The following is a 14,502-nucleotide window of genomic DNA, read 5'->3' on the forward strand; positions in this document are numbered from 1 at the left end:
TCAACGTTTTAAAAGGAAAATCTGATGTATTAAAAACTGAAAGAACTAAAAGAATAAAATTAAAATAAAAAAATAAAACGACAGTGTGTCATTGTGAGAGAAAGAAGGAAAAGTGTTCAGTTAGGTACAACCAGCTGACGGGCACCAGCCTTACTCCGACCCCTGCGTCTGTCCGTGCGTGTGTGTGTGTCTCTCTGTGTGTGTGGTTTCTTTTTCGGCACTGACAAAACCGGAGCATCAAACGCAACGAGAAAACGAGTTAAAGGAAGTGACTTCTTCTGCTTGTGGTTTCGAGAGTGAACGTGTGCTCTGAGAAGTCTTTCCTGCTTTTTTTTTGTCTTCCTTTTTCCTCTCTCTGCTCCAAACTACTCTGGACCAACGAGTCCTTTATATAAAAAAAAGAAAACGAATTAAAATAAAATAAAAGAAGGCCAAAAACGAACGAGCAGTAGTCGTCAACACCACCACCATCAACATCATTAAATACATCGACATGTCCTGCACCGGAGAGGAGGAGGGGGGCTGGGTTTGTCCGTGTGTTGAAGGTGCGCTTATACTTTGGGAGAGGGGGGGGGGAGTCAAAAATTTTTTTTAAAAAAAGGCAGCGATGATGCGATCTGACAGTGAGCCTTCACTGCGCCCCAAATCTGTACAAACTCGACGACACAAAAATATATTATCAAATCAAAAGTAGAAGAAAATAATTCACCATTCTTCGTCAATGTCGTCCTTAATCGTTTTTGTTGCTTTTTAGTTTTTTTCCAGTGATCTCTTACAACAGTCTCGCACACATACCAACAACCACGACTTGTGTGTCTGCTCTTTGGGAACACCGGGCTGGGGCGGGGGGCGTATAAATGCGTCGGTACTGGGTTGACATTCTGGATATGAAGGCGTGATGCCAACCAAGAGGTACCAAAGAAAACCACAGGAAACCAGAAATCATCTGAGCGTTTATGTGCTGACAAATGGCAATGAAAACAAACGCCCAGATTTGATTCTTCAAAAGAAAGGCAACTTTAAAATGAAAAGAAAAATTCCATCATCATCAGTCCTCCCCTCTAATAAGATGCTGATCTTTTTCCAGTGCACAACTCTTTAAAAGCCAATAAAGAAATTCAGTTTAAAAAAAAAACAAAAAAAGAACAAAAAGTACGGACTTACAAAGCTGCAGCCCGCAGGATCAACTGACCTCCTCGGACGTGACTGTGTGAAAGATTTAAAAAAAAAACATAATGGGGGGAGAAAGGGAGTGAAAAGGTGAGAAGATGGATGTGCTTGTGCTGACTTCAGTCTGAAGGCGGAGGAAGAGACAGCGAAGAGTGTGTGAGGGCAAGAGGGAGGTGGATGGATTAGATTTTTCTCTGTGTGTGTGTGTGTGTGTGTGTGTGTGTGTGTGTGTGTGTGTGTGTGGGGGGGGGGGGGGGTGTCCTTTAATCTTTAACAGCAGAGTTTGTCCATCCAAAATCCGTGTGTGTGCGTTTGTGTGTGTTCTGGCTCAGGCTCTAGTCCACTCAGGTTTGGAGGAGAATCAGAGTAAAACTTCTTTTGAGTTTTCCAGCAAAATAAGGCTCCACGATCCATTCTGAACTTTCTGTCAATCATTCAGAGCAAAGATCCCCCCCCACACACAGCATCCCTCTGTTTGCTTTGATCTCCCATCCACCCGCCTGACCCCACCCCACCCCACCCTGTCCCGTTCTGGCATCAGAACCGTGCAGAGAAAACGGAATAAATAGCAGGAAGAAATGATAGGAGTGGTCAAAGTGTGCCTCCTAAAAAACAGAGAAGAAGAAGATCGGACATGCAGAAGAGTGGAACGTCTAAGTAGAACGTGACAGAAACCCCTCACCCTACAGGGGGGTGGAGAAGAAGAAGACCGGCCTGTAAGTTCTTCACAACTCAGAGGAATTCGGCTCCGGTTCTCTAATCCGAGCGCCTCGGGGAACTTATGGAACAAAACTTATAGGGAAAAAAAAAAGTTTTCTAGTCTCAGAACTGGCAGCCCGACGTCAGACCTGACGTAACAATCGTGTCGTTTTTAAAGTGATCCCACCCCTTAGCTTACGTCCTAACCCAACCTACAGCATCATCACTCCTCTCGCCCTCATCCTTCACCCTTGCACCTCTTCTTCGCTGCTCCTCTGCGCTCACAGTTTGAGCTCGTTGGCGATCTTTGAGGCAATGTTCTTGAAGGCGATGGACGTGCCCGAGATCCGCTTGAAGCGCACGCCGTTCAGGGAGAGTCGCGGCAGCTTGCACACCTCCATTTCCCACTGGACGAAGTCGTCGTGCGCCGGTTTCCCGGACATGCACAGCAGCATGTAGCGCTCGCGCAGCTCGTACTCGCAGCTGTTGGAGTCGAGCACCTTGCGGATCTCGCGCATCATCTCCGTGGGCTCCATGGACGACGTGGTCTTCATGGACCAGGTGAAGCGCAGCGAGCGCGGCTTGACAGGGTCCTTCTGGCTGGAGATGGCGGGAGGGGTGCCAGTGCCACCTGGAGGAGTGGAGAAGAAGAACAGTGAGAGGAGAAAGCAATAACGTCTAATTTAAAACCTCACTAACCCTGGAGAACCCATGGGGTCAGAGCCAACCCCATTGGTTTTCTAGAGAACCCATGGGGTCAAATTTGACCCCATGGGTTCTCCAGGGTTAAGACGATTGTCTACAAAGAAATGCTGACCTCAACAGCACCAGAGGTGGATTTAGTGTGCCTGAATCAGGAAACTTTAAAATCCTGGAGATGATCAATTTTCAGGAAATGTAGCTACTTATCGAGTCTGCCATATCTGATCTCAACAGCGCTCTCTAGTGGCCAAAAGTAGAGTTTCTCTTATAGCCCTTTTCCACGAGTACCTACTCAGCTTGTCTGGACTCTGTTTTTAGGGTTTTCCATTAAGTGGTAGCACCTGGTACCAGGTACTTTAGTTCCTGCTCGATCAGGGTTCCAAGCGAGCCGAGTTGATCTGAAAATGTGATGTAAACAGAGAGCATGCTGCCGATTGGCCACTCAATGGCATCACTCTGAGTCATGAGCTTGTCTCCTCCAGAAATATCAAACCTGCCATTTTTGAACCTTTGCAAAAAGGGAAGCGGCAGCAGAAAAAACACCACCCTGGTATACTATCGCCTAGATGTCCTCCATTGCTGTGTTGTGTATCTGTCACATATAAAATGACCAAAACTGAGTTGAGAAGAGTCAAATTGTCATGAACCCACCAGTGTTTCCAGAACCTGGAGACGAGTTGTTCTCATCGTTGTTAGAAGAGGAGGACAAACCACCGGACGTCTTCTCGGACTTGTCTACAGTACTGGTCAGCACAGGCCTGTGTGGAGCGATGGGAGGGTGGAGGAGGAGGAGATAGTGCGAGAGAGGAGGAAAGATAAAAGGGAAAAGAGAGGCCAGAGGGACAGATGGGGGAGGGGCAAGAGGGGTGGAGAAAAGGAAGGAAGGGGAGAAGGCAGGAAAAGGAGGGAGGATGGGCATAAGCAAAGAGAGAAAATGAGGATAAAAGTGTGAGAAATCAGAATTATTTAAAGAGCAGAGACAAAAAGGTGGGAGGAGGAGGAATGCAGAGGAAGGAAATAATGAGGATTGTGGAAATGAATGAAGACAAAAAGAAAAATTTGAGCACCCCTGTGTGCGTTTGTGCACGCGACTCGCCGGGCAGCACGCGGGTCGATCAGGCCCGAGTGCGCGTTTGCGTTTCGGGTGTGCGAGCGCACAAACGCACATCGGGGGCGCTTGGATTCTGATTTTCCCTTCACACACAGGCACCACCATGCAGCATCACCCTCCGCACCATCACTCTCAGTCTCTAAGATGCTACCATTCACCTCTCATCTCCCATCCCCTGATTGGTTAAACCGTTACCACCATCACCAACTAATTACACATCCACAGCTCGCCCCTCACCCCGGCCCCCACCATTCACAACAAGCTCAGATCATCTACTCATTTCTTCCACTCTACTGATTGGCAGGCGATTCGGTAGCGTCTGGGAGGTTTGTGGGAGTTTTTTTGTTTGTTCTGTATCTCACCTGCTCCCCTCATCATCACCCTCTCCCTCATATGGACCCCTCGAAAAAAAAAAAAAATCAACACAAGTTTAGTCTTTATATTTTTTTAAGGGCTTATGGCAACAAGTGGGCTCGTACACAGACAGGAAACCAGCTGGCTGAACACAGTCACGCCGCTCACCATGCCTGCCTCAACCTTCCAAGCCAACCACTTCAAGTGTGTGCCAAATATTGAATTCCACTCCAACTGCCTAAAAGGACTCCACAGCCCACAATGCATTGCTGTTGCAGGTGTTCCAGGTAATACCAGTCCACTGTGAGCAAACACTATCATAGTACCACCACTCAGTGGAATTTAACAAGTTCAATTCAGCTTATCTAAACAACGCCAAATCAAAACAGCAGTTGCCAATATAAATAGTTGTATAATGTAAGGTACAGACCCTACAATAAGACAGAAATCCCCAACAGTCAGACAGTGGGAAGGAAAAACTCCCTTTTAACAGGAAGAAACATGTGGAAGAACCTCGCTCATGTAGGGGAAGCCATCTGCCGCCGCCAAAAATAAAAGGGAATTAACAAAAACAAAAAAAACAACAACCCAACGACAACAAAAGATTCAATGCGTCACTATGGACTTGTTCAACCTGTTTTAATGTTAGAAAACTCTACCTAGAAAACGCCCAAAGTTATAAGGTGGAATTTAAGGAACTGGTTCAACTCGCTCTGGGATGGATGAGAAAATGTTTGAGTCGAAATAAATTAAGAATGAAGCGAGTCCGAATGAAATAGCTAGACACAAATGGAACGGCTCACTGTGGACCAGAAAGGGGGTAATTTGAAGAGTATGGAACAGCACGGACTTTCACAGAATGGAACGGTGGGGTAACTGGTGTAACACTTTGGAGTGGAGTGGAATCCAACAAACATGGAAAGTTAGGAACACATCATGAAGTGGAACTGTTTAGATCCCAAACGGAATGGTTTGGAAGAGAATGGTCGGCATGGTGAGGGCGAGTCCTGTTGCTAGGAGGAGGTTAGGAGCATTAATAATCCCAGCACTGCGTTAAAACCTGTATTAGTAACACTTGATCTACACGAAAGCTGTTTACCTCTCTCTCTCTCACACACACACGAACACACACTCCCTGTAAACAACACATGAACTTGCAGCCCATCTAACATTCGACATATGCACACGCATCCTCTCTCACACCTGCAAACAACCACAACAACAACGAACGCACACAAACGAGACTAAAGCAAGAAAAGCAGACGACAAACAGAAAAACACAGACAACAGCCAAACACGTGCAGACGATGCCAGGAAAGTGACACAAACATGGAAAAAATTCAACACATGATTTGCAATTCAGTTTGTTTCGGACAAAGACAAAACTCTTGTTTTACATTATTGAAAAGAAAATGGGGGGAAAAAAAAGAATGACCAGAAACACCATGTCAAATACCTTCTGCAAAAGAAGCCATGGTTAAAAATATAGCACAGTGGAAATGACGAGGAGGAGCGTGGGGTGTGGGGAGACCCCAAACAAACTGTAGATGAGGAATTCTGTAACAATGTAAAGTCATTGTGCCATTTTGCATCCCATTGCCATTTAGCTTAATATGAAGGGATGCAAAATGGCTCGAGGAGTAGGAACACCATGACCGTGATCAGTCTTTTGTTTTCTCGTGGAAGGGAAAACAAAAGACTGATCAGATGATTCATTGATTTTAAAAACAGCTTACTCAGTCCCAACATACAGGTATGATAATCACTGGAAATATGTGACTACTATTTAGTCATGTGTTTAGCAGTGGCTTTAGATTTCACCCTATAGTTAGACATTTTCTACTCTTACATTTTCAATTTGAAATATTTTTAGAGTCACTAAACAGCTTAGAGAAAACACAGCTATAATAATTTCACCGTGATAATAAAGTAACAGCTTTAAGCCAGCAGGTGGAGCAATGGTCCACTCTATGACCTGCTGGTTAAAATCATCCAACACACTAATCAGGAGACATGTCCAGTCTGGTTGTGTACATACAGAAATGTAAAATGTGTCAACACGTGTCTTTCATTTAGACTAAATATGTAGATGGACATGGAAATAAGGTGTGTGTTTGTATCTTAATGTACGCACACAGACACACTGAGCTCAGTGTGTCTGTGTGCGTACATGTGAAACAAATGTATTTGTGTTTATATATTCACAGCATTAAAAAACAAAAAACAGCTTCTTTTCCAGCCACTGTAGGTCAAAGCCATCCACTTGTGTTTCTGCTGCTGTTAGAGAGCCAGTGCTACAGTGAGAACAGAGCAATGAATGAGTGGAAAGAGTGCAGCCTCCAGGAAATAGTGCAGCCCCGTCCCTCCTGGGCCCTCTCCTCCTCCTCTCCGACTTCGTCCACAACTACAACCGTATGCTGACTTATTCCAAGCTACCTCCCCACTGGGATCTAACAACAGGACACCTTTAGCCTGCGTGGCTCAGGCAATTCAGGTTACGGAGGCCAAACTAATGAAAGCAGGAAGGTGAAATGGGTGATGGTTTGGTTAGCTGGGGTAATGGTTAGCCACACTTTAAAGAGACTACTGGTTCTATTGCTGTGCTTCTGTTATTTCTACACCGAGTTATTTATTGTAAACCGTGGTCAGCGACATGACACGTTTTAGTATTGCCTCACTAGTTTTACATTTTACTATGATCCAGAGTACCAACATGACTGGCACCTCAAGCTATGAACGGGTTAAATGAGGGAATGGATCAGTTTGATGATGGATTCGTCACTAAGGCTTGACCTAAATCTGGGACTCTACAGGGAGATGCAAGCTCACACACAATCTAACTGGAAAACAAATGTGGGGTGAGGATGAAGTAGAGGTGGGCGGGAGGGACGATGGAGGGACGAAGAGGAAGATGAGTGAGGTGTTAATGTGCCACGTGATGATGGAGTGAGTGAGTTAAGTGAGTGGATGGCTGGGTGAGGGAGGGGAGTTAGTAAAATGAAATACATTTTTAAAAAGAGAAAGAAAATGGACCAAAACACAGCACTCAAAATCAGAAGGCTCAAAAAACAAAGGGGCCAAACCACAGAGAAACAAAAAAAACAACAACAAAAAGGTGAAAAGATAAAGGCTCAAGGCACAAAAGGAAGATCTCAACAAAAAGCTGCACGAAACACCAAAAGGGGAGGAAGTATTTATATATATATGCATATATATATGTAAAATATATATAAAGAAGAGACGTGTGTTTATATAAATCAAGGGGTTATATTTAACGTTGGGGATGTTGCCTACCTTCTCGGAAACCTGAACGAGAGATTTCTACAAAAACAAAAGAGGGATAAAGAAAGAGAAAAAAAACGTATGTGTAAAACGCATATATCAATGACGTTCTTGTAAAAGACAAAGCTGCCCTCTGAGGAGCCAACTTCAACAGAAAAAAGAAAAATCAGTCCAGACTCACTTGGGATTGAAACGGCAAACAACACCACAGTTAACACAAAGAGAAGAAGGACAACAACAACAACAAAAAGAAGAAGTTACTGCACTGCTGTCGACGTGCAATCTGAACGTGTTTAGATGTACCCTTTATTGGTGTGAATGTGTGAACAAAAACACCTCAGAGGGATTTAACGGGCTCTCTCTGAACACACTCCCCTCCCTTACACAAAGATGTCCGGGATGATCCTGAAAAGAAGCGTTTGTGAGGTGAAAAGTTCAAATGTGATAAAACTTTAAAAAGAAAGAGAGAAGGCGAGAGAACGGCTGCTATAAAAAACACAAATCACACATGTACAAATGACAAAAAGAAAAGCAGACGTTAAGCAACAACTTTTATCTCCTTTAACACAGACAAACCATCGCTCTCCAGACCAGGGAGCTTATATGATACGGTAACAAAACACACAGATTTACCGTGTGTGTGTGTGTGTGTGTCTGTGTGTGTGTGTGTGCGCGCGAGAGAGACAGAGAGACTGGTCAAAATGTACAAATGCAACACAATCTGTCTGCCTGCTGTGCTACAGGCACATAACTGTCTGTGTGTGTGTGAGCATGTGTATCAAGGTGTCCCCAGTAGCGGTATTTATAGTTGAGGGAAAAGTGATATCTCCGGTGTAACCATGGATACTGTCGCCACGGAGCTACAGTATCTCTGAGTGGGAGGCCTGGAGAGTGGCTGTGCCTGTACCCTACACACAGACAGACTCTACACCATGCACGTAGGCTACACATATGATCATTTTTTAAGCAGACAAAAACTAAAAATACAAGCAAACATATTCTCTCCACACACACACACACACACACACACACACAGGATAAAAGAACAAAAAAAACCTTATATGGTGGCTGTGGCACATTGCTCACTTGGAACTTTTCTCACTTTTGTCAGAGGTTTTCACTTCCTGTCCTGAGCACCTCTCATTCTAGCATTTGTTCTCACTGTGAGGTAGCTACATTAAAAACTCCTCTTATTAAGTATATGATATCTTAAATGTAACATCTTGATCAACTTTGCCGAGTGTAAAACAACCTGCAGGCCATGCATCTAAAATCAACTGTGTTCATGTGGTTTATGGTAGTTCACTGGAATGAGTCAGTCAACAAATCTTCTAAGACCAATAAAACCAATAATAAATCCACTAAAATCTGCATTATTTACTCAGAATGCTATTCTTCTTCCTATATGACAAACACTGACAGTGCAGTTCATTTGGAGTCAGGTCCAAAGTCCACATACGCAGACCTGCTGCTGGAAATGCCAAAGTAGGAAACATGCGTGAATACCCATCAAAACAACACTTTAGATCACATTAGCCTCATTATTTGATTACTTAAACATTTTTTAACATCAGCAACATCGAATTCTCCTCAAACTAAAGCTTATTTATTTGACAAATGTAAAAATCAGTATCCTGTATTTACCCAGCAGAGTTAGACAGCCAGGAAAAGTTCACTTTACTTCCAGAGAAAGTTATAAATATCGAAATAAACAGTGCTGGCTTTTATTACGATCAGGTACCCTGATCAGCGGCTTCACTGCTGCAACCTGCACTACAAGACTGAGATGAAAACTAGGCCAGACTGGAACCACAACCAAAATTACTCCTCCGTCACCACTGCTCCAAGCAAAATTATAGAGGACGCACAGCTGTTCCCTTCCTCTCCCTTTCTGCTCTGAGCACAGTTACAGATCAGCGCGTGGTTAGTGACAGACGAGACCAGCCCCTTTAAAAAAAGTACTCAGTGATGATACGGCCACAGAGTACAATGTTCCTCGGAGAACATCAAAATGACTTGTAATGGAAACTTAGTCATTTTCTGGTTCAAGCTGAAACCTCATAGACTTTAAACTGCACTGGTAACTGGATAATAAAGAGACTAGCTGTTATCACAACTGCTTTGCATTTACCAAACTCCACGCTTCCTCCTTCTACCACACGTCCTCTCCTGTACTTCAGGTTTTTCGACTTCCTTCCTTCCTTCCTCTCTAACGCTACAGAATCAAACATCAACTAACCAGTGTTTACTTTTTGTGTGCGGCTTACGCCCGTTACTCACTTGCGTACAAACTTGGATGTGAACTTGCTGAAAATCCCCGTGGCGCCATGTGTTCTTCGGGCCTGGCTGTTGCCATGCGACAGTGATGGAGAAGCAGGCCCGCCGGGGTAGGCGGAGCCATGCTGGTCCCGGGCACTACGCTGCTGACCTGCGTGGAACGTGCTGCGGATGCCCACCCCTCTGGAGAAATTGGTACGGTCTGACACGGCGGCGCTGCTGATGTTGTGGGCAGAAGGGGAGGCGCCGGGTGCCCGCTGCGCCGGGGCACTACAGGAGAGAAGGTGGAAAGACAAGAAGGAGAAAAAGAGAAGGAAGGATGGTAAAGAAAAGGCGACACAGAGGAAGGACAGCGGAGAAGTGGTCATGAGGAGGAGGAAAGAAGTGCGAAACGTTTTTTATGAGCAAGAAAAGGTTTGAAGGTGCGATAAGTAAAGAGGTGGGAACGAGGAGGTGAAAATGAAAAAGAATGGTGATGGATATGGGACAGGAGACAACAGAAGAGAGGAGATAAAGGAAACGCGGAAAGAGAAGGACGAAGGAGACGAAAGTGAAGTGTGGGAGGTGATGCAGGAGGAGAGAAAAGGGATGAAGAGAGAGGATTGCAGTGGAGAAGAGTGTGGGACAGGAACATAAAATTAGTCCAACAGTTAAAGATTAAAAAAAATCACCTCCTTCTGATGTGCTGTTAACTTCAGCGCAAGGTCGTGTTTCATCTAATCCCTCAAGTCAGTATTTAGAGCCACATGAGGTCAGTGGCCCGTGCACATGCACGCACACAGACACACACGAGAACGCTTTTAGCTCAGTGACTGGTTGCAGTCACTGAGCTAAAAGGCTGGATTTCCTTTGTAGGGATGTGCATCTTCCATGACAGTGTGTGGCTGCGGCACGCCTGCAGCAGATGGCAACAAACAAGCACAAGTGCATGCACACACACACACACACACACAGATAAACACCAACACAGAAGAGCAGCAATACAAAATGAACACTTATTGGCAATGTAGCAAGTCCGCTCGGACGCTTCAGGTACCCATCTTAACAGTTGCCTACCAGCTAAAAGTTGTTGCCAGTAACTGATATGATCACAGTCTAGCTCGAATGATTGCTGAGCTCTTATGAGAGCAGGTGGTGCTGATCAAAAATGCAGTTTCTCAAGTGCAACAGAAACCAAACGGTTCTGCACAATCCCACTGACAGCTTCATAATCAAGTAAAAAGACCAAAGAAGGGGCTCCATTCAAAGCGCCAGTGAGACGAGCGAAAAACAGCTCGAGGGTGTCCTTTAATTTGATGTAGATGTGATCATGCTGTCCAGTAGGTATCCAACACACACACACAGATGCAAATTCAAGGAGAGAAAAGCTGGATGAGGCAGATTAGTAGGGACCAGTATCCAGTGTTTTAGTTGAAGATGATAAACTTAATCAGACTGGTTAATAATTCTAATTGGTTTCAACCTATTTTCCTTCTCATTGCACATTAAGTGAAGTAGTGGAGAAAAGGCTTATTCTAAGGTGGTTCAGGGTCATATTGTAGTCTGCACCTACCCTATATACGTTTCAGCACCAACCTGCTTTATGGCAGTACCGTTATGAACACGTCACTCAGAAAGATTTCAGACTAGATGTATCAAACAGGAATGGATGCGAGTTAAGAGTACAGATTATGTTCTGGAAAAAACAAGGTGCCTAATCATCACTCAGGGTACAGTCTACGTGTTGAAGCGGTACCTTCTCTCCAGCGTTCCCAACCAGGTTCTGAACAGCCCAAGCTGACTGCTGAACGACGCATGCAACAGAACAAGACTTCAACATAGAGCAGACAAAACCACATACAGCCAAAAAGGGCCACCTTAACACGTGCATGGGTGGAATCAGTCAGACATTTAGCAGTCGTCTTTTTTTTGTTTTAAAAAAGGGTCGAAAGCTATCACAAAAATGGCTGGAGGGTCTGCAGACTGAAGTTAAGGTAGCTGAGGGACACATGCAGTCCTTCCACCTTGTTCTGTGAGACACGGCTGTCTGAACTAAAGCCCAAAAATGTTAAAGTAGCCCGTGAAACAAACACTGTGAAGCAGGGGAGCTAGCCAGCAGAGCAACATATACAGACAAACGCACAGATGGCAAATACACGCAGGCATTTCACACACATATGACCAGTAGGATCCTCGGGTCATTACTCCATTTCACTGACTCACAGAAACAATGTCAGAGCACAGTTAATGCTTAATAGATGAAAATGGGGTTTTCCCAGGCAAATTCATAACTGAAGGAGGATTACACATATCAGAAGGAGACTGTATGAGGGGAAAATCTTCCTCAAAGAGCCTTTGGGAACAAAACACTGAGGCTGGGAAACCTTAAAGGTGGATAAATTCCCACAAACAGCTGAAAAGCATTTCTACCAGCCGGGGAAAACCCTCATCAACAAACACAATGTGTGCCATAATATCAAATCGGGGACAAAGGGAAAATACCTATAGAGGACATGCAACAGATAACAAAGGTGTTTTCACATAAACAGAAAGTAACACAGCTACATCTGTAATTTGTCTGGTTCTCCCCAGAGCAACTGCACATTCTTTTACTTCCTCTAAATGACAACGCAGGGATTGTCCGCTCCTTCAGCTTTTCTATTTCATACGCCGGACTGAGAAAATAGGTGTAAGATTATCAAACCAAGATTCTTATGCAATCTATTAAGGCTTCTGAGAATAGAGACATAATTCTTGTTAGTCTGCAGATGGTTTATGCTGCGAGGAAACAAAAACAAGTAGAAAAACAGCTCTGGCCTGTCCGAGGTACAGGACAGCTTAAAAAAAATCAAAATAAAAAAAATGAACCTGCTCATCTTGTTCTCAAATCCTGCCTGCTCAGTTATGTCTCCACTGATAGATGAGAGCTTTGAATGTGAGTGACTGGCCAAAGACGAGCTATGTCAACATCTCCACAATTGTGCAGCTTTTCTGAGCTCCGCGATGTACTTCCTGGCCGTTGCTAAGTAACTGGTGAGCCTATGATTGCAAGCCTTAGAAATGTTGACCATCTCACTATGGTGATGTTATAGTGGAGAATGTATACATGCAGACAGTGCATATCACAGCAAGAATAGCAGCAGCAGAGCCTCACTTATGGCAGTGTTACTTAGTGTGTTTGCTGCTGCACGTTTCTTCACAGTTCTGCTTCGTCATGGGGGGAATAATTGTTACCATGAAGTTATACAGTGACCGTAAGCTTTATGCAGGATATCCATCATAAGAAAAAGAGGATTTTTTTCTGATTACTGTACACTTTACTGTTTTGTGATGTTTGGTCCTGTAATCAGCTGCATTTAGTCATATTTTTAGAAGCTTTTAATCAATTCTGCATTTAGCGTAGATGAGCAGGTGTAACACAATCTGAGGACCTTTCTTGGGATAAATCACTTTATCCCATCTTCATCTCTTCTTTTTCTTTTGTGTCCATTGCAGGAAAGATGATGATCTGAGCAGAGAGGTGTGTGTGTGTGTGTGTGTGAAAGACAAAAAGAGTGTGAGAGACTTGCCTGGGCCGTGGTGCGTGCAGGTCAGAGGGGCATGGATGATTGGAGGAGGACAGGGACTTGTGGTGGCGGGGACGCGAGGATGAGGAGGAGGAGGAGAGGACGGCAGCGGCTGAGGCAGTGGAGGCGCGGGAACCCGGAGTGTTTAGGCTGAGAGGAAGGACGGGGAGGAAGAGGAGGAGGAGGAGTGCCCCGCCCAACACACACACACACACACACACACGTATATGCAAACACACCCACAAACGTGAGTAAGACAGGCACGCCAAACAGAGACACAATCAAACATCCACCCCAAAAAAAACAAACAAAAACAAAACACAAGCACACCGGGCGGGGTTTGTGTGTAGGTGGGCAGGGAGGTGAAGTGGAGTATGGTTAGAAGCAGCACTTATCATACACTGTAAGGGGGGAGGGGGGGAATGGGAGGAGGGAGAGAAGAGCAGAGAAAACAGGACACAAGAGGAAGAACAGAGGAAGTAGAAACAAAGAGCGACAGAAAACACACACACAGGAACAAAGGAGGAGGGCCAGTGCGTTGCTGTGAACATTGCTTCATTGTGAAACCTCATTCAAAAGGCTGCCTGTCCCTTTAACTTTACATATAAAAATGTACGTGACACAGAGGGCAGAGCACAGGAGACCAGCTTCTTATCTCTCACACACAGCACAGCAGAAAGTCAAATTATGTGGATAAAGTCAATAAACACAGTAAAAACAAAGTTTTGCCTATAAATTAAAGAGATAAATAAAACAACCATCCGTGCCTTCATTTCGGTATAAAATCTGCCAGATCTTCCCTCCATGACAACGCGAGGCTTTAGTGTAATGTAGCTTCTATCTTTAGCGCAATGCCCCAAAGTCCGTTCTGACCACCTGCACTCGTGCATCTGTGAGTTCAACACAGACGTCAAACTGGCACCGAGAAGGCATCAGCCTGACAAAACCTCTGAACAGAGCGTTCAGCAGAGATCGGCCACTTACGTGTATACATCACTGGGGAAAAACGAAAAACACACTCGAAAGCTCGACATCCTTTATGTACACAGTAAAACAACAAACAATATTTTTCCTGTTAAGTTCCCCCGTCAGTGGATAAATGTGCTCTGTTGCCTCTTTTAAGACAAATTTGTTTCGTTACATTTTCAAAATAAATACTACTGATAGAAGCAAAATGTGCTATATTAAGTCAATTCTGACAACAAACTGATTCCTTTGCAAATAGCCATGCCAAAAATGCAGACTCCAGCCAATGACACGTTAACAAGTTTAGTTTCTTACAGTAAACCAGCTGGGTAGGAGATCAGAGCTTGCAGTTCCTGACTTACCACTTTCACATACCTCCTCAAATGTAAACAATCC

The 14,502-nt window shown here is 44.5% G+C and overlaps 1 protein-coding gene across 1 annotated transcript in view; it reads right to left on the bottom strand.

The window, feature by feature from the left end:
- Positions 1 to 1,425: 1,425 nt before the first annotated feature.
- mark2b (MAP/microtubule affinity-regulating kinase 2b) overlaps positions 1,426 to 14,502 on the bottom strand; it is a 23,780-nt gene continuing 10,703 nt past the window's right edge. Inside the window, exons 14-19 of the mRNA XM_013915613.1 lie at positions 13,144 to 13,290; positions 9,599 to 9,865; positions 7,331 to 7,357; positions 4,045 to 4,083; positions 3,223 to 3,329; positions 1,426 to 2,500 (exon numbers count right to left, since the gene is read on the bottom strand). Coding sequence (XP_013771067.1) covers positions 2,151 to 2,500; positions 3,223 to 3,329; positions 4,045 to 4,083; positions 7,331 to 7,357; positions 9,599 to 9,865; positions 13,144 to 13,290 — 937 coding nt within the window. The 3' untranslated portion in view covers positions 1,426 to 2,150. The remainder of the gene's footprint in view (positions 2,501 to 3,222; positions 3,330 to 4,044; positions 4,084 to 7,330; positions 7,358 to 9,598; positions 9,866 to 13,143; positions 13,291 to 14,502) is intronic.

Source organism: Pundamilia nyererei, unplaced genomic scaffold, assembly GCF_000239375.1.
Source record: "Pundamilia nyererei isolate P.nyererei 1_Seehausen unplaced genomic scaffold, PunNye1.0 scaffold00331, whole genome shotgun sequence".
NCBI lineage: Eukaryota > Metazoa > Chordata > Actinopteri > Cichliformes > Cichlidae > Pundamilia > Pundamilia nyererei.